At 39.0% G+C, this 19,587-nt stretch overlaps 1 protein-coding gene across 1 annotated transcript in view; it reads right to left on the reverse strand.

Moving 5' to 3' along the window:
* WDR47 (WD repeat domain 47) overlaps window positions 1-17,644 on the reverse strand; it is a 20,548-nt gene extending 2,904 nt beyond the window's left edge. The window contains exons 1-12 of the mRNA XM_031059175.1: window positions 17,478-17,644; window positions 15,821-15,904; window positions 15,192-15,276; window positions 12,767-13,569; window positions 10,323-10,446; window positions 7,579-7,757; window positions 7,231-7,488; window positions 6,461-6,536; window positions 5,066-5,223; window positions 2,278-2,447; window positions 1,236-1,406; window positions 728-859 (exon numbers count right to left, since the gene is read on the reverse strand). Of these exons, the coding sequence (XP_030915035.1) occupies window positions 728-859; window positions 1,236-1,406; window positions 2,278-2,447; window positions 5,066-5,223; window positions 6,461-6,536; window positions 7,231-7,488; window positions 7,579-7,757; window positions 10,323-10,446; window positions 12,767-13,569; window positions 15,192-15,276; window positions 15,821-15,904; window positions 17,478-17,635 (2,398 nt within the window). The 5' untranslated portion in view covers window positions 17,636-17,644. The remainder of the gene's footprint in view (window positions 1-727; window positions 860-1,235; window positions 1,407-2,277; window positions 2,448-5,065; window positions 5,224-6,460; window positions 6,537-7,230; window positions 7,489-7,578; window positions 7,758-10,322; window positions 10,447-12,766; window positions 13,570-15,191; window positions 15,277-15,820; window positions 15,905-17,477) is intronic.
* Window positions 17,645-19,587: the final 1,943 nt, after the last annotated feature.

The raw sequence follows: 19,587 nt of genomic DNA on the forward strand, positions 1-19,587 counted from the left end.
GGCCGGAACTGCAGCGAAGGGAAAGCGCGCTCAGGGACGCGTCACCGGGTCCCGGGCTCTGGCTGTTGTTAACAGAGCTGTTGTTGTTTGCCTTGTTATACATACTAGTAAAGAACTGTTATTCCTATCCTCGTGTCTTTGTCTGAGAGCCCCTTCATTTCAAAACTGTAATAATTCGGAGGGAGAGAGTTTACATTCTCCATTCCAAGGGAGGCTCTTGCCTAGCAGACATCGGTCTTCCAAACCAAGACAGATGAACATACCCAGCTAAAAATAAAAAAGACTTTATGGGTCAGCACTAAAGACCCTGAAGCCATAATTCACACTTGAATCATAGCAAAAGCAGTATTAAAGCTGCATGAGAAAATATCTGTTCCATCACAGGAAAGAAAATTACTCTTATGAAATAATGTGGAATACTGCAAGGAATTCACCCTGGCCCTAAAGTTTCAAGGACTTAGTTAGGTTGCTGTATTTGAATGCACTTAAAAGTGTCTCTTTGAAAGTCATAAGGCAAAAGCACTACTCATCTACTGAAAGGAAATACTACTTTAGGAACAAACAAACAAACCAACCCCACAGGTATAGATATCCTCACAGGTTCTTTCTTTAAGCTAAGCTGCCCTTCTGTGCCACAGCCTCCCCCTCACATTCACTCTATGTGACTTGGACATCTTCAAAGTCTATTTCATGCCAGGATGGTCAGAAGAATGATAGCAAGTCTTGCCTGTTCCATGAAACGTTGTTCCCACAACACGAACACAGCTTGGCACTCTCAAATCCCAAAATCTTACAGTCTTGTCTTGGGATCCAGATGCAATCATCCAGCCACTCCATGTATAAAGTGCTAAAATATGTCCTGTGAACAAGAAGACTTCTTAATTTGATTAAGCATCATTATTAACCCAACACTGAAATATTACAGTTGGGATTATTGTTTGCATTTAGAGACTTAAAATCCCGTGGAAAATCTGCATTTTGCATGATCCATTGCACCAGCATATGGCAATACCCAGCTTTGTGTCTTCTCTGAAAAGAGGTGTGCACTCTCTCCATGACATGAACAGCAAACACTGACCACCTCCCCTCAAAATACCTCAAGAGCAATTGGGAGAGGAAAAAAGACTTGCTAAAAAGAAAAACACAATTACTTTAAACCAAACAAAACCAACCCAACCACTTTATTAGACTATAATACAGACTAAAAAGTGTGACAGAAGTCACACTGTACCTACCAGTGTGACCACTCAGGGCATGCAGGCCTTGTCCACGCTGACAATCTGTTGTGTAAATGTTACAGTCCCCTGCTCCAGCACTTATTAAAATAGCACCACCACTTTCTGGGCCTTCCATAAAAGCAAGGTCTCTGATTGTCCCATCATGCATACTGAATTCCAAATCTGGTCCTGAAATAAATTAAAAATCAAGGGACAAAGTAAGGCATATGTTGGTTGTTAGTGCTGTGCTCTTTAAAGCAGCTACAGAGATAACAGAGTATTTTAGAGTGAATATGCCACCAAGGGCACACATGGCTGTGCACTTCAGCACAGAACACACTATTTCAGTTACTACAGTTCAAATGAAATCTCCATGAATCTTGGGTTTGAGCGTCACTTGAGCTTCCTACTTCCTAAAGCTTAGCAAAATGTACACTGACCAACCATCACCACTGCCAACTGCAGGCAAGGTTTCTTACAGAGTACATTTATTTCCTTTTGTGAACTCTGGTGAACTCCAAAGGTTTTCTCTGCCAGGAGGATAAGATCATTGAGAGCACTGCACTACAAAGGACAAGGCAGACTAAGTTCAAAACAGAAAAGGTAAGAGCCACATTCAACATATTGATTAGGAGGGGTGGGCATGGATAGTAGTATTTACTGGGACAGAAACCTTTTTAAGATGGGTAAGAAGAGAGAACTAGGCAAGAGAAAAGGGAACTAAGAGTGGAAATAAATTCTTAGCGACAACCATGCTCTAGAAGTGGGTATGAACATCTGGTTGTTTTACTGTGGGGAGGAATTTGCCAAGAGAGAACAATACCAGAGTCCTGCAAAATGAAACCAAAACACAGCCACCAAACCCAAACAAAATCCCAAAGATAATTTTAAACCTCTCAGTGGTTCATTGCTGGATAGAGACCATGGTAGAAAGGAAAAGAGACTGAATTAAAATATTGGAATAAAAATAACAACACATCAATGTAAACTGAATGGTTTTGACAAATACCAGGAAAGTAATTGAAAATAAATTCTTTGAACTAAATATACAACACAGTACCTGTTGCATTACAAGTTTCTGCATTAAAAGGCAGCACTTTCACGTATTTATCATTAGAACCAGTAGCTAACAGCTGTCCACAGGGACTCCAGGCTACACAGTAGATTGATCCTTTATGATGCTTATTCCTCTTGAAGCGAACTACAGGTTGTTTAGGAGTATTATAAGCACTGGCAAAAGAAAAAAAAACCCCAAACATCATATTTCTTTTTATTTTTAAGAGAAACAAAGTATTCTAAAATGAAGATACTATTTTTCTGTTATTTTGGGTAACATGAAATTCATATGACTACTTGCACTGAAACATATGCATGTGATCAAAGACAAAAGGATCTTCTCATTTTCTCAATTGTCCCTCATCTTCCCATTCTATCTGTGACTGAACATGCAAAAAGAACTTACCCAGTCCCTTCATCTGTAAAGGGTTGATACACATAAACTATAGTAATTACTAGCTATAGGACAACAAAGCATTATCCCCAGAATCCAAAATTGGTGTGAGTTTTCTCTACATCCTTCATACGTCAACAACTTAATCCTATGACCACTTTTGAATATGCACAAGTTCAAATAAGCAGCAGTAGGCCAAGCCTGTGCAAGAAAAGCAGATTTACCACTCTACGTTCATGCAAAAATCCTGACAGCATGTAAATACAACACAGAATATTGTCTGTAAAACCATATCAGCTTTACACACTGCTGAAATAAAAGCAACAGTTCCAGTAATTTATATTTCCTTGATTGCAATAAATTACCTTCCCACAATGTTCTTTTTCTGCTCTCACAGCAGGAAGAAATCAAGTACTTAGGATAAAGTATTGCAGTATCCATCTCCATATCACTCCAGTAACATCAACAGGAGAAATCCAACAAATTAAATTGGTATTGAAAAAGTTCATAAACCTTATTATAAATACTTGAACAGAAGAGGCAGAGAGGAAAGACAGCAGAAAATCTCCAAAGTTTTTCAAGAAGCTTGGATGATTAACATCGCTTTAGTAAAGAATACTAAAGTAAACCCACATGGCAGCTAATTTTATTTTAGCTGAGAGAGAGGAAGTCCATTACAGATTAGCCTAAATCAGGATCATTCAACACACTGCAGAGCTCCCTAAATGGCCTAATGCCTTATCTCACACTTGGAGTTTGGATTCACCACATCTTAAGAGGAGGATCACTGACTCTGCCAGGCTATGGGAGCACCTACCCAGGCCAGAGACCACATGTTGCCAATCCACTGCATGGAAGCACTGTGATTATCTGAGCAACATCTGCAGAACTGCAACATGTACCTGTCAGTGTTTAAACTTAAAGGTGTGCAAAACCCCCCACACTACTATCACACCTTTAGAGGTGTAATAGTGGTGTGGGGGGTTTTGCAACCAACCTGTCTCAAATAATTCATCAGTTTGAAGGACAAGTAAAAAAAAAGTTTAATAGGCCCAACAGAGCTCCACAGAAGTATTCTACACAACCTCTTTGAAAAGCACATAATTTTGACTGCATGTCTAGACTCATGTTGTTACAAGGATCAGAATATCTTTAAGATAATATAATCTTTTTGCTGACTTGTAAATCCCATGATGAAGTATTTTAGGCAAAGTGTAAGCATAGTTAAAATCAACAGTAAGTGGAAGAATGACAAGTTCAGAATTAAGGAAATCTCAGTATTCCTTTCATGTCCAGATGCACTGTGCCTCATGTCACATCAGACTGTGCACTGCAAGTACAAACTAAGGCTGCAGAATTGCTCCAACCTTTCCCAACAAGCAGAATAAGCAGCTGTGCAGGAGCCAACATGTTTTGTACTGCTTACCAGTCAAGAGGCTGTTTGGGCTTCAAGCCCAGTAAGCTGCCTTGTATTAGGTAACAGAAATCAATTCCTTTTTTTGTTGTGTCAAACATTGCTATAAATATTATGGAATTAAACTTCAAAGACTACCTTACTGATGATATTTAAGAAGGAAAAGAAAAATCAGATTACTTTTTGAACACTTTGGAAGCTTGAACATCAGTCCTGAAGTGGGAAGATATTCCAGATAAAATCACTGTGCACACTCCCTTTAAAATTGAGAAGTTTTAGATGCTTCCACTTCTCCCCTCCTCCAAGAAAATAACGTAAGTGAAGCAGAATTAAGGAGACTGTTACTGATTTGGCAATATTTCTTTTCAGGTATATTTTCCCCATCCTATTAAAAATGAGTGGAAAGGAAACTAAAAATACAGGTTCACAGCAAACCACAAATGATGCCTTTTCAGTCAAGGAACCAATATACCTAGAAAACAATGTTTAGAGTAAAAGCAGGCCAACAGACACGCTCTGGCAAATTTTGATGTAGAAGTCAAGAAAATACTTGACTACTTTCTCTACTATTAAGTCTGTCCTCCTGCCAGAAACTGAATCTTGGGAAGGCCAGCTTGCGCTGGCTAGGAAACTGCCACATGCTTTCTCCCACTGCTACAGCTGGGATATCAACACCACAGGCCAACCAGCAAACTCAAAAAAGCCCAGCTGCTGAGACAAAAAAAACCAAAACAAAACAAACTTTTATAAGGAAAAGTGTGGTCTTGTGGTAAAACATCTTGTAAATAATAGAGAGCAAAGAAGCAGACCACAAATATACAAATGCTTCAGCACATTTTCTTATTTTTGTTCAGCAGGATTCCAAGGACAGCATTGCTATAGTTATGACAGTAAAATAAAGATATGAAACATACAGGTACCAGTAACTGCAGGAGAAAGAAGTGCTACGATACAGAAAATAAGTGATTATATTAGCTTTCTTACCTTGGGTCAATTACTTCTGGATAGGCACAAACTCTCAAAGTTTTAGAGTTGGAACCAACAGCATATAAACTCCCACTGGGATGAAAGGCTACAGCTCTGACAGCTTGTGTGTCTTCTAGAGTATTAATGCAAATAAACTGCTTTTTTGATTTGTCATCCTGTGTAGAAGGGTAACAGTAAAATTAGGTTCTTCTGTGCAAAACTGGACATTTAAAAGTAGGTGTGACTGCTTTGTGGAATAATGTAAAGCTACTGTAGCCAAGTATTAACAAGTAGCAGCACAGCAGGCTGGACCAGTCAAAGCACAGTTTTGTAAGCAATGTTTACTCCAAGTCCAAGAATGCTCTTGAAGCTCTTTTCTTCAACTTACTTTTACAGATAATATTAATTAGTATTTCTCATTCTCCCTCCAGACTTCCAATTGCTTTTGTTCTCCTAAACAGCCCACCTCAGATGGGCAATACTACAGTTTACTTCTCTGTAAACCATTTGATCTGTGTGAAACTTGCAAGGGGAACAAAGCTGCCTTTTTACTGAAAACAGTCCAAGTCACACATGGTTTCTAAACCAAACATAGTATTAAACACAGAATCAGATTTTCACCCTGTATGTAGCACAAAGTTATCATTAAATTATGCTAAGCTTTATGACATCATCCTCTTTGTGATTTCATGACCACCTTTCTAAAGATAATGATTTTTACTCATGCAGAAACTTTGGAATGTACTTATTGCAGTTATTTCCCTATTAACTATTCTCCTGGTTTTTCAGGCCATACTGACCGCAGTACAACACTCAAAGTTTTAACCTGGAAAACACAAAACAGTGGTTGTAAAAGACATCCCATTGGAACATCTGCTGTACAAGGAGAAACTGAAAGAGCTGGTACTGTTTGGCCTTGAGATCAGAAGGGCTTTTCAGAGTGTGCATGTGTACATCTCGCCAGTGCGTACAAATACAGGACTGGGGGAGTGAAAAAAACAGAGCAGGACACAGCAGGACTCTTCTCAGTGGAAGGACCAGAGGCAATGAACACCAAAAAAAGTAAAACAAATTCCATTTCAACTTTTTTGGTGTTTTAAAAACACAGTGAGGGTGGTTAGACACAGGATGAGGTAGCCCACAAAGGCTGGAAAACATCCGCCATCCTCGGAGAGACCCAAAACCCAACTGGACCCAGCCCCAAGCATCCTGTTCTACTGACCCTCTTCTGAGAAGTGCATTTGGATTCAGTCTCCAGATGTCCCTTCCAATCACAATGGTTCTGTGACTGTAGGCACTGCACCAGCCAAAATTCATTCTAAATATCTCTTTACACTAAGAGGATGTCACACTCAGGATTAGGTACTGAATCTTCTGATAACACAAATGGTAAAAGACAACAAGAAAACTCACCTCATCGCCTCGTGTCCGAGATAAATTCCCTGAAGACTCTTCTGACTGTGGCTGAGAGACGGCATGCTCTGATGCACTGGGATTTGGTGAAGTGTTTAACATCACAAGACAAAACAACAAGAGCAAGGACAGATTTTTGGTAAGTATTTTTCAGAGTAAAGTCACAGTTTCAGTCATTCTCAGAACTCACTAATTTGTGTAAAGTGTTACACAAGTCTGCATCATTACCATTAAACTATTACTTTTACAAGGGACAGCCCTTTTTGCAGCAACCCCAAGCATTGAACAAGTGAATGCAAGTTAAAAATATTTTTCATTCTGTAACATACCTATATATAGATACAATATGTACACAGAGAGGGGGAAGAATTACTGTTTCTTTTAGGTCAGCACTACTTTTAGCTAACAGAAGAAATTCAGTTCCCATTCTGCCCTGCTTATCCCTTCATCTAGTTTGTATTTCATAAAAAAGCTCCCAGAAACTTAGAATGACAAAAAATAAACAAGAACTAAATACATAAGATGGAATAAAAAGTCCAAAAGTAAAAACAAGCACAAAATGTAAGCCATAACAAATAACCACCATTCCTCATGAATGCTGCTAAAAAAAACCAAAACACAACAACTTTATAACCCTTACATATTTAGAAAACACTGATCATACCCCTATTCAATGACAAATTAATTTGATAGCTAGATAAATACAAACAGCTCTCCCACAGTGCAAGCAGAAGGGTATTTCCAGCCCTGAATGTTCTCCAGCAGCTCACCTTTGACTCCCCTGTACAGGTGACTCTTCAGGAAAGGGAATCTGATTAGCTGATCCACACTTGCGAGGAGTGCTGGTATTCAGATTTGGGCTGTCAGTTGTTATCCTCTGGCTACCATCTGAAGGTGCTGATGTGAAGTTACTGGCTGCATTGGTAGATGCAATCCCTTTGCTCCCATTACATTGCTGGCTAAGTGTCTGTACATCATTTCCAAGACTGTCCATACCCATATTTAATTCTCCTAGTTTCTGGATAGATCTAATAACAAATGACAAGTTAAAAAACCCAAGGTCATTATGAGAATTTACAGAAGGATACAGATGAGTAGAAGAATGAAACTTCCCCAACCTGTTAAGAAACTGTTCAGTAAGGTTCTGTTGCTGGTCAGCTCCATCTTCTTGATGGACTCCTCCCTCTAACAACATCTGCTGGTACAACTGTCTCTGCTGCTCCTTCTGCTCCAAGTGCTGCTGGTACCTCAGTCTCTGCCTGTAGTACTCCTGGAACTGCTCTGTGGAATCACGGAGCTAAAAAGAAATGAGAATCACAGATGGAATTGAAATAGCTAATTGTGGTATTTAACATAATTATTTACTTTCTGGTTCAGTATTTCAACACAGTATCAAAAAACCAGGAGGTTCATCTCTGAGGAGTGATGATTCTAATCTTCCTTAAATTCAGACACAATTTACATATTAAAAAGAGAAAGCACTTCACTGTTGAAGCAGTCCTGCTTTATAGCAGTCCTGGTAGGAAAGAGCAGTCTCCTTCAGAACTATAACATTTTTAAAATATTACTTAAGATCAAAAAAATGATTGAAAATTGAAAATAAAACCCAGAAAACTATGTAAATCATACTCTCATTACAAATTTAGTATTTTCTGCCACGTTGATACCCCCCTGCCATCAGTCTGCAGACCCAATTTACCTCTCCCTTCAGCAGGGGTCTAACCAAGTGTTACATTTTACTTTGGAAATTGGAGCCTGTTTTAACTCTAAAATTCTTTACTTTCTGGACCAAGCCAACACTTGAACTTCCTTTCTCATAGCTTTTCCTCCTTTACATGCTGTCTTTAGCTTCCCACACTGCCAGCTGCCCAGGACTTGCTGCCTTCTGCATTCCTAAACCTCATTTTTCTTTCACTTTTCTGCTAACAGCTGAGAACAAGATAAAAATGAAGAAACAGAAGACTAAAAACACTTTAGTCCAAGGCCAGATTATCCACACTGAACTGCCCCACATTTTCTGAAGAAAAAAAGCAAACTGCATATTTACCTAATAGAAAAAAACCAGAAAAATACTGATAGGAAAAAATAGCAATAGTAAAAAAAACCTTGCAGGAGTTCTTTGTTTGTTTTCTGGAGTGACAGCTTTGTCATCCATGATTTAAAATTATACAAGGGCATCCTCATAACTTTGCATTAGTTCAGACAATTCATACACATTCTGTCTTTGTAACAGCCTTTGCATTTCTTCTAACAATTATTAACAACACTTGCATTATGATTTTCTGTTCTCTGACACAATAATTTTCTTAACCTATAATGGATTTCCTAGTACTGTTGCATTTGCAAAATATTTACCGCCTTAGGTTTCCCATGGTGAATACTTGCAATTCAGAAACTCCAAATTGTTGACAGAAGTCAAAAGTATTTATTTTCTCTACTTGAAATTCATGAACTATTCCCCATTCCTTGGGTTATCCTAAACAACAAGTATATTCTTGTCTATTCTTCTTTCCATGACTGATACTTATTTGTTACAATTTTATTCAATCTTCTGATTTTTTGTGTTCTGTGTCACTATTTCCCAACTACCATGCAAACCTAAAATGTGCTGCTCAGAAGCTCTATTCTATAAACTCTAGTTTCTAAATCAGCCTCTACAGGAACATGTCAAAAACAAAGCTCTGAAAAGAAACTTAAATTAATTTCTTACTCCTATAGGTATATACATACACCAGTATGATGTGGGAAACAAAACAAGATGAAATTGCACCAGGTACTACATTTATTTCTAGTTGTGTGTAACAGCCTGGCCAACATCTTCACACAGCACCTCCTGTCCTCATTCTCTCCTACAAATTCTGCATCTGTTTTACTGTTTTTTCCCCTCCTGAAGCCTGCCCTGTTCCACACCCAGCTAAGCTCTTCCTTCCCTTCCAGCATGCACACAAAACAGCACTGCAGCAGAAGTGACTCGAAGTCCTTGAGGGGAGTGAAGTCCTCAAGTGTGGAGGACTTTGTTAATCTTACAGACCCCACTGGCTCACTCAAGTACCCAGAGCCTACTAGAACACAGCCCTGTCAAAGCTAGGCTGGTTTTCAGTCCCACATAGATGTCATAAGCCAAGACATAGTTTACCTAAGAAAATCAAACCTGAATCTGCAAACAGAACAGACAGCACACTCAATGCTATTTTTCACTACCAAATTTAGGGACTGGTATTTAAGTGTGAAAAAGAATAGAACAGATAACTGGTTTCATTACTTCCTTCTGAGGTACTATTTCACTTACCCCATACTGCTGTTAAGGAAAAAAAAAAAGACAAAAAGGTAGTCAAGGCATAGGCCTTCAAAGATGAATTCAAAGAAGGTTATGCTATTGGATTCTGAATAGCAAAGATTTACTTATGAGGGAATTGCCCAATTTTAATTTCTCTATGTTCTAGACAACAACTAATGCAAGATGACCCACAAAATGTAGTGTTAACACCTAAAATCACAAGCTACATGCTGGATTTCTCACTTGAACATGAAGAGGAGGCTTAAGCACTGTTTAACACAATCTAACATTTTTTCCCCCTTCCTTTTAAAGATATACACAACAGTTTAGCTGGACTGCTGATGTGACAAGGCACTCTAATCAGCTGCATTACAAACTCCAGTGACAGCAGAACTTTATACAATGGGGGGACAAAAAGTAGTAGTTTCTTTTACAAGATGCAATATGGCATTTTTACTATAGTAAAAACAAGATTCAAAGGAACCCATTGTCATGCATGAAGTTCCCCACACAAAGGCAAATCATTATGAAGTGATCAGAACCCAGCTCAAAGGGCCTCATTATTTTTAAACAAACAAGCACTACCTCATTTTTCTCTTGTTTGGCTGATCCCTGACTCTGGGCTGCATTGAGTGGTTCATTCTCTGGAGCTGAGCTCTGGCACGAGGTCTCACTGCCAATGGGATGCTGGGGCTCCACAGGAGTATCACTTCTCGCAGCAACATGGAAAACAAGAGATGCTTAACTGAGAAAAATTAAGAGTAGAAAATCAAGTGGAGAAAGATAACATTCTAGAGTAAGATCTGGTAACACAAGCATGCAAACTACTTAAGTCACATCAAACTGAAGATACTGCTTAGGAAAAAAAATACCACTTGCAATGTGTTACACTGAAATTATGAACTCCCTGACAAACAAAAAGCACAGCCAGCTCCCAAAAAGCCTTACTACCACAGCACACCCCAATTTCATTTTTTATCCCTACATCTGAATTCTACATAATTTAAATAAGTTACTCAAAATCTTCCATTTCAAAGCAATTATATGCACAAAATGCATCTGATGTACTATGAGACTAAACTCTTCCCAAAGGTATCAGTTTAATCACCACTACTAATCTAAACTGAACCTAATATCCATGGATGTCTAACATCCATCCACTTGAACACTCCTGAAAGTGCAAGGTAGAAAAATGTTTATATTGCTCTTGCTTTTCTTGTGTTGTAAGTATTTCCGCATGATGCTCTTTCCAAAATGGTCTGGCAATCAATCAGTAGATGTGCAGAACACTTAGAAGCCTTGGATGCCCATCTTCAGTTTTGTCAACTCAAAGTCCTTTACTCAGTGACTTGGAGCAAAAGTTTTTTAAAAGCTATTTTAAACTTTTTGGGTACCTCTGTACAATAACAGAAGTAACTCAGCTGACAGAAACACAATTGCTTAATGAACTCAACTTATAAAATAAATACAGTGTTTCTGTCATGTGCAACAGGAAGCAAGGGACAGATTTACATAAAGCTCAGCTTCCACCCTCGCAAATATTGCCATTCAGGCTGGACGCTTCACCTGAAGTTGGATTTTTGTCTGAAAAACATAATGCCTTCTTGAAAACCACGGGTCTGGCTCTATAGTTCTAATCCTTTAATTCTGACCTCTAATCCTAACTTTCAAGAGATGTATTATTAATGAAAAAAACATGTTACAAACTACAAACTTCACATGAAAAGACCTACCTAAACAGCTGCAGCAATTAATCATCTTCTTTAGCCTGCACAATGATGTCATTTGTGCAGAATTAATCCAGTACTCCAACATTGAAAAGGGAATTAAAAACCTCTCAAGAATCAGTTTTAACACTGGACCTTGGTCTACTCACACAAGTGATAAGGTTTGCCCATAGATCAGTAGTATTAGAGGATTCACCATAAACTATTATCTTCAGAAGGTACTTACATTACTGTATTTCCATTATCACTGGTGAATTGACATCATTTTGGCAGTGTTTGTTTCCTTTTTACCAAGTTTAATCACAGCTGCTCTTTACCACAGCACAACATACGGAATATTGCTCCAAGGCAAAACTAATAGAGACACCAGCTGTGGCCTGGATTGATCCCCACAGCCCCAAATGTCATCTGCTGGCCACTGCACCCAAGTGCAGGGCCAGTTACCCATCTGGTCCTCTAAGAGGCCAAAAAAGCTGGCAGCTGCTTTCTAGGGAAGTTTGCGTAAAACCATTAGAAAGGGACAGAACTGCTGATCAAAAGAAAGGCCAGGTAGAAACATGAAGATAAACTCTCAACTGATAAGTAGCATTTTTCCCAGTTACCAGGACATTCTCTCAAAGCCAATTTAGAAGTCTACATTTCATTAAAGAACTTATTAATACCCAACTATCTCAAAGTCCGATACAAAAAACATAATACAAAAAACATTCAGCTGCCTTACTCATCTTTGGTTTAAAAAACAGGAAGTAAATATTTCAGCTGAGCTACTGTTGTAACAATTTAAGTGATACAGGAATGCTACAACAATGGTATATTGTCATTTCCACCAACTTCACTGGGATATGGAAATTGCTCAAGTATATTTAAGAAACTAATTTACAGTGTCAGGACCAAAATTATTTACCAAGACTTGAGGACAGAACGCAATGGAGAAAGAAAATGGGAGTTAGAGCTATTTCACTGTGTCCATTGACTTATCTGGAATGGAAGAACACAGTAATACTGAACACAAACCCTAGCTAGACCTTATTACATACTCAGAGCATATTTGTGCTCTGTGCTAGGAAACTTTAAAAAGGCCCAAATGGAATACATAAGGCTCAAACCAAAATATGAAAATCTACTTAGAACATAAAAGCATAAGGAAGAAAACACCCTCTATACAGAGTTTAATTTCAATAGAATTTAAACAACCAAATTATGTTTCAGTGTTACAATTATGCTCAGAGTTACAGTGCAGGTAAGAACACAGTAACAGTGCAACATAAGCTAAGGTACAAACAGAGCTCTAGCTGCACTTACCGCTCTGGGGACTCTTCAAAAATGCTGTGACATTCAGTATTCTCAAGCATGAGACTCCTGCTGAGATTCTGTACTCCAGGGTAATGGAAGTTAGCAAAGGAGTGTGACATGGGAGAAGTTTTGGTCCCGAGGTCTGTGACCCTCTTGTCGTGGTTTGTCAGTCCACACGAAAGCCCATCCAAGGCAGGGTTTAAGGAGCGGGTCATGTAAGCGTCCGCTGACTGAGGCCGGCGCATTGGCGATGAGGGATAAGGAGAAAGTTTGCTGATAAGAGGTGTCAGAAGGTCAGCATAGGCAGCTTTTGTGGGCTTGAGGAGTTTATCAACGTGAATATTAAGCATCTTTTGTTCAAAAGCACAAGAAAACACGGTAGCTGGCAGATTCTGCAGCCACGATAATAAGCTGAGGTCCAAGTCATCACAGCCATTACCACACAAGAGATCAATGCCCAGCAATACTTCACTTTCTGTGATTTCTTCTCCTGTAGCTTTACTCTGACAGAATTCCACACAACATTCGTAAAGCAATCCCTTCATCACAAGCTGAAACAAGCGATTGTTGCTTGCTTTGAAGCCGGCCTCGCTCAGTTTCCTGTCTGCTGGGATGAACTCTGCCACCATGACACAGGCTTCTTCAAAGCAGTGCACCCGAGCCGTGCTGGGATTCCAGTCCTTGAACTCGGCGTGGTTGGTGAGGCGGGGCAGCGTCAGCAGCAAGCACAGTTTGCTGTAGTCTTCCTTAGAGGGACAATACTCCTCCAGCGCGTGCAGGCACTGCACGGCCTCTCGCATGGTGAATTCCAGCTACGGAGAAACAACACAAACACAGCAATCTGCAGCACGTGTGCTTCCACAAGAAAAAAATACTTGAACAGGCAGCAACAGAATTCATCTGCTATCATTCATTTATTACTATTACTGCTTATATGTTAGTTTAAAAAAGCATATAGTCTGAAATTGCTGATCCAAGTGTAGTTGCAACAGAGACAAATTCCTAGATGCTTTGACTTCCTAGAATCCCCCATCCAGTCCCATTTTTTAAAGATTCACGGAATGTTTTCATGTCACTGCAGATTTGATGGGCTTAAAATTTCAAATCTGTGACTGAGCAGCTCCAATTCTATTGTAGCACAAAAGGTTACTTCCATTCTCAAAGCCAGCTGACTTATTTTCCCCTTTATTTCTATAACCTATGCCAGTAGCTTTTAATAAAAGCCTTGTAGGTTGCTCTAGTTTCCAGTGATTAGCAGCTTTTATACTGAGATTTTCTCTTCTTCTATCAAAAATGTTAAAAAAGTTCAAAGAGCTCTCAGAAGATAAGACCTCCAAATGAATAGAGGGCTTTATTACAAAAAGCCTGTTGATAGCTAAGAGCCAAGAACCATGTTAAATACACAAAATCAGACATTTTTAGTTACACAAATTTAAAAACCAGTAAAAATCCCCACTTACCCACATTACCTAGACACTGCAATACTTTGATCCACACCACACCAACACATTTGGCAACATTTGGTAACAACAAAAAAAGGAACATTTTTCCCCTCCACTGCCATCCCAGTAACAGTATATGGATCAAGAGATCAAAGGACTAGTACTCCTCCCATTTACAGCCAGAAAAATAGACTCACTTCTAACTTTCTCTACTCTGTCAAGGAAAAACCCTGAAGTACATTGTAAGTGTAATGGGACAGAGAATTAAAATCAATTCCGTCTGGAAAACAAAATCACTTGTCTTAAAACTACTGTCATTCTTCATTTTTAATTTCATAACATTTTTGTCTTAGAAATTTGGTATTACTGTGCTGTCAGCATAAATGAAAAACTGTAACTAATTTCCCAATCTGCACACCTTCTTTGCCAGTTTGAATTTATGCCTCTTCCCATATAAAACCCTTAAGTCCACAACTCCTGCTGTTTGCAATTTAACATAAGGAGTCCTTTGTGAACACATCTGCTCCCTCAAAAAAACAATTCTGACCTTTCTCTCCAAAACAAACCAAAATTAAGTATATAATTAATTCAAACTTTCATCTGACTCAAATTACCACAATAAATTGCTGTGATTCTGAGACCTGCTTCAGAATATTTCTGGGGGAGAAAAAAAGCATTAAAAAGAAGAGCCCTGTACTTTAGCACACTGGGCTAAAGTAAATGTGAGGGTCAGGACCACAGACACAGCATATGGTCACTGGTCTATCTGCAAAGTTTCAAGCAACCCTTTGATGTACAACTGTATTTGACATCAGGGAGCCGCACATACTTCCAAAGAATACTGATTACTTTATCCAGTGTTTATGAAACCATTTGGTAATAGCTAAAATTTGTGTATCTAATGCTTGGAGCTTCTGCCCTGCCTTTAATCAGACTAATCTCAAGAGATTTTCTGACTACAAAAAAATCCCCAAACCAGAGGCAATTCTTACATGTTGAGGCTCATCTTCTGCTGACATTGCATTGTTCACACATAAGGCTTCCAAGAATTTCTGCTTCATAATAATGTAACGAAACCTGCAGGTGAGAAGAGAAATACTACATACATCTTGCTCCAGAGTAGTTAAACAGTATTCTAGAGACAAATAGGCTATTTTACATTGAATTTCTGAGTTAGGCATAGCTATTGTCATGACAAGGAACTCTGATATGAATTTAAAAAAATTGGTAACCACAACGTATCTTTTTTTTAAAAGGAAATATTTTTCCATAAGTGCTTTCAGAAATACTCTATTACAAATATCAGAAAGCTAATTAGAAAAAAAAAACAAGCATAGCAACCATATTATTTCTTGAATAGAAGTATGACAGGGCATCTATTAAAAGGTTGTACAACATGCATCATATTCCTAAAGTGTATGGCACATGACAACTCATTACAGAATGTGTGCACATATTTTAAGTACAAGTTTAAAACCACAGGCACAGCACACAGGCTAGAAAAAAACACGAAAAACTGAAGTGAATAACTCATAACCATCATTTTCATAGACAATACTTAGAAATCCATGTGTTTTCCAAAACTCAAAAAAACTGAACTCTGACATACATTCTATTTTACCTTTTCTTGTCGAATTTTTCCATACATTCAAGAGGCTGAATAAACTGAAGGACCTCATCCCACTGGCCATCAAGAATCAATTGCCTAGTAAAAGAAAGGATCATTCCTTGAATGTCACTGGACAAAAACATCCCTTTTCTAAGTAAGATGCTCATTTAAATACAAAACAATAATTTAAATACACAGCAGGTCATCAATCTGCTTTGAAAAGTCAATGTTTTGCACAGGTACCAAAATAAATTTTTAATAACACTAACAGTAAGAGCAAAATCCAAGTCTGTTCTCAACATTTTGAAAAAATAACTGCATACTAGAAGGACAAATTTTAAGTACTTTTAAAGGCACATAGAAAATGACAAAATGGTCCTGTGTCTCCTGCTTTACCTGTTATTCTTTTTAAAAAAAACAACAAAAAGCCTTCCTTGAAGAATTTGAATAAAGGCATCACTTCAATGAATACATCCAAATTAATGAAAAAGAACTTAAAAAGGAGTTCATTTTAATTGTATAAATACTGCTGGGGCTATTTTATGAAGTGGATGGGAAAACAAAGAGCTCCCATATTAAGCGTGTAAAAGGAAGAGCCTGGCAGGAAGGGTGCCAGCACAAGAGCTCCAACTCCAGGATCAGTGGGCTGGACTGCACAGGTAGAGCGGCTCAATTTCTTCATGCCCTCCTATCACACAGAGCTCTCTATAAAAGGCCCAGGCCTACAAGGGAAAGATGAGTTTCTTCAACTAAGCTAACAATTAAACAAACAAACAAACAGTTGGATTAATAATTTGAATCTTTCTGCAATTCTTCTTTCATTTCATTTTAGTCCAATATATATAATTTTAATGAAAAGGGAAGACAGGTGAGGTTTGTTCAGTGACAAAATATATTTTTAAATGTTTCAAGATCAGCTGGATAAGTTACTTTCTCATGCTTCAATATTATTAAGTACCTTTGGCATGGACAGAAAACATCAATGCTAAAAAACTAGTGTAGATGTATATTAATTGTTTTTAATAATATTGAGGGCAATATCCTCAATGGTAAATTGCACCAGCCCTCATGCCTTGTTGACAATAGATACTCCTTTTGTGTTGTTAAATTTAAGATAAATCTAAGTGTTATTTTGAAATGCACATAATATTTTTAGGGAAAAGCTCTGGAAACCACTCATCCTTAATCTTAGCACTAGAAGTCAAAACCTTCTAGAAGTCAATAAATCACACCTTCAGGGCCATGTGATGGGTAAGCAGATAATAGCACATCAGAGATGCCAACAGCCCTTGCTTTCCCATCTTATTCATGCCTATAGATTTCCCCCAACTTAGTCTGCACTGGCACTTGTTAAGGGTCCTTCCCACTTGAATTCAACGGTGTACCAGAAAAATAACAAAGTTAAAATAAACAAGCAAACAAAAAAAAAAAAAAAAAAAAAAATCAATGTCAATGCATGCTACTGCTGCCTGGTCAGTGACTGTCAGTGACTCTAGAGCTGGAACACACTGCAGGGCTGGGCCACAGAATGGGACCATGAAAAAGCAGGATAAGATGAGGGCACAAGCTAAGATCTCTTGTTTAGTGGCACAGGGCTGGTGACTGAATCACAGTCCAACTCCTGATTTTCATAAATGTGGTATTTAAGCACCAGAAACAGAAGTCCTACCTTAGAAAGAGCATGTCATCTGAAAATAAGCCATTAATGACCCCACTTTCCTTCTCAAGTGCCAGCATGCTGATGTGAAGCTTCCTTGAGTTCAGAAAATCTAGTATTAGCTTAATTATTTCAGCTTCTTTAACATTCACTGTTTCTTCAGCCGTCATGATGGCAGCCTAAAAGGAAAGAAAGAATTTTAGCTGCGATCAATATCTTATCTGCTGCTTGGTTAGCAAATGTTGGCTACCAACAAAAATAAAAATGCAGATTTATAGGACAGAACATAGTGGCATTACAAAAATTAAACAAGACAAAGTAATTGATTTTGAGGTTGACCGTTAAGCCATAATTAAGATCTACCAATGCACCTGCAACTTTTCCATTTCTGTCCTATGCATAAATAGGGGCCCAGATAAACAAATCTACCAAGAAATCAATCCTCTAGCAGTGTGAAAATATTGTGCTTACTAAGTCTGCAATATGTAAAATTTTCCTCTCTGAAATGCAAACACTGAAGTTCAAAAAGCATAAGAGTCACTTACCATGTCATCATCTAGAGCTCTCACATATGAACTTAAATAATTCTAACATATATAAAAAGCACAGCACACTAAAAATGCTATCTCTCCCTCCCTTAACTTTGAAGTAGCATATGACAGCTAGGCCAGGGGTTTCTATTCTTCCTTCTTAAGGATGACTACTTCTGTCTATTCCCCTCACGAACGATCTAAAGCTGCCAGCCCAAGGTGACCTAGGACAGGGCCTGCTGGCTGCCACACTCCAGGCACTCTCTTGCCTCCAGCTGCGTGCTCCTGGCCCTTCCTCAGCCCTCCTCACTTCTGCCACTGCAAGAGCTTTTCCACCAGCTCATGTAGCTGGCTCAGGGTTCTAATGAGCTGTCCAGCCAGCCAGAGAAAGTGGGCAGGGGTAGCTGGAGGCAGCAGGCTGCTTGTTTAAAGACCCACAGATACAAGGTCCAAGCGCCTTTGCAACACAATTCCTCCAAGGAGATGAGAACAGCAGCAGGTACTCCTCTTAGGAAACTTAATTAAGTTCTTCTTTTGGCCAAGTCTTGCCTGATTCCATTAAGTATGACAAAATAGAAGCTGTTGAACTTTATTTTTCAAATGGTACAGAGACTTTACAAGTAACTCCTAAACTGATCTGCTGAGAAAGAACTGAGGATGAGGGGAGAAACCCACTAACACAGTCAATATCAGGAGCCCTAAAAAACCCAAACCAAATCCCCCCCACTCCTAGCAGCACTCCTGTAACTACAAGAATAGAATTTAACAACAGGAAAATGTCAGTTTAATCCCATGTTACTACTGCAAAAAGGGGCAGTGCCTCTCCTCACCTCTGCACTCATGCAGGCACTCCCAGCACCCCAGATGGGCTGTGTGCTGAGCCCGGAGCAGCTCGGGCACTGCCCCACCCCACGGCACACGGGCACTGCCCCACCCCACGGCACACGGGCACTCGTGCTGGCACAAGGAACCAGCACAGCTTTGCCCTCTGGCAGCAGCAAAGGCCGAACCTGACTTCAGGGCACTCCCATCATCAGTTTAAGACCAGAGAAGAAACCAGTACCAGTGAGGAACCCTCAGCAGGAGGCAACAGCCCCAGGAAGGAGGAGAGACAGTGGAGCTCAGTGAAAATGAATACAGGTGGGAGGAGATGACCACACAGAACAAGACAACCACAGCAACAGGCTATAGTTCCCAGTGTCTCTCCCTTATAATGCAAAGGGGACATAAAAATTGTTCTTAATTCCCTCATGAAATCATCCACTTATGCAGATCCAGCAACTGAAAGACAGCCAGCTGTGGGCAACCCATCTTGAAACTTGAAAAATTATGCAGCCTTCATGTATCTCGTGCCTGGAAAACTGATGTTAACAAACTATCTACCTCCTACTAGGGAAAGATGCACAGAATCTGAGTAAGTCTGAATAAGCCAAATAACACAAACACTCAGAGTATTAACAAGAAATTAGTTATTTACCAGAGAGGAAAGGAAGAGACAATTATTCCATGAAACTCCTCATTGATCACTGTAAACCAATGCTAGTGAACTTGAAGGGATACAAAACCCTAGACTTTAATAACATGGTTTATTA

This window comes from Geospiza fortis, unplaced genomic scaffold (assembly GCF_000277835.1).
Source record: "Geospiza fortis unplaced genomic scaffold, GeoFor_1.0 scaffold229, whole genome shotgun sequence".
In the NCBI taxonomy this organism is placed as follows: Eukaryota; Metazoa; Chordata; class Aves; order Passeriformes; family Thraupidae; genus Geospiza; species Geospiza fortis.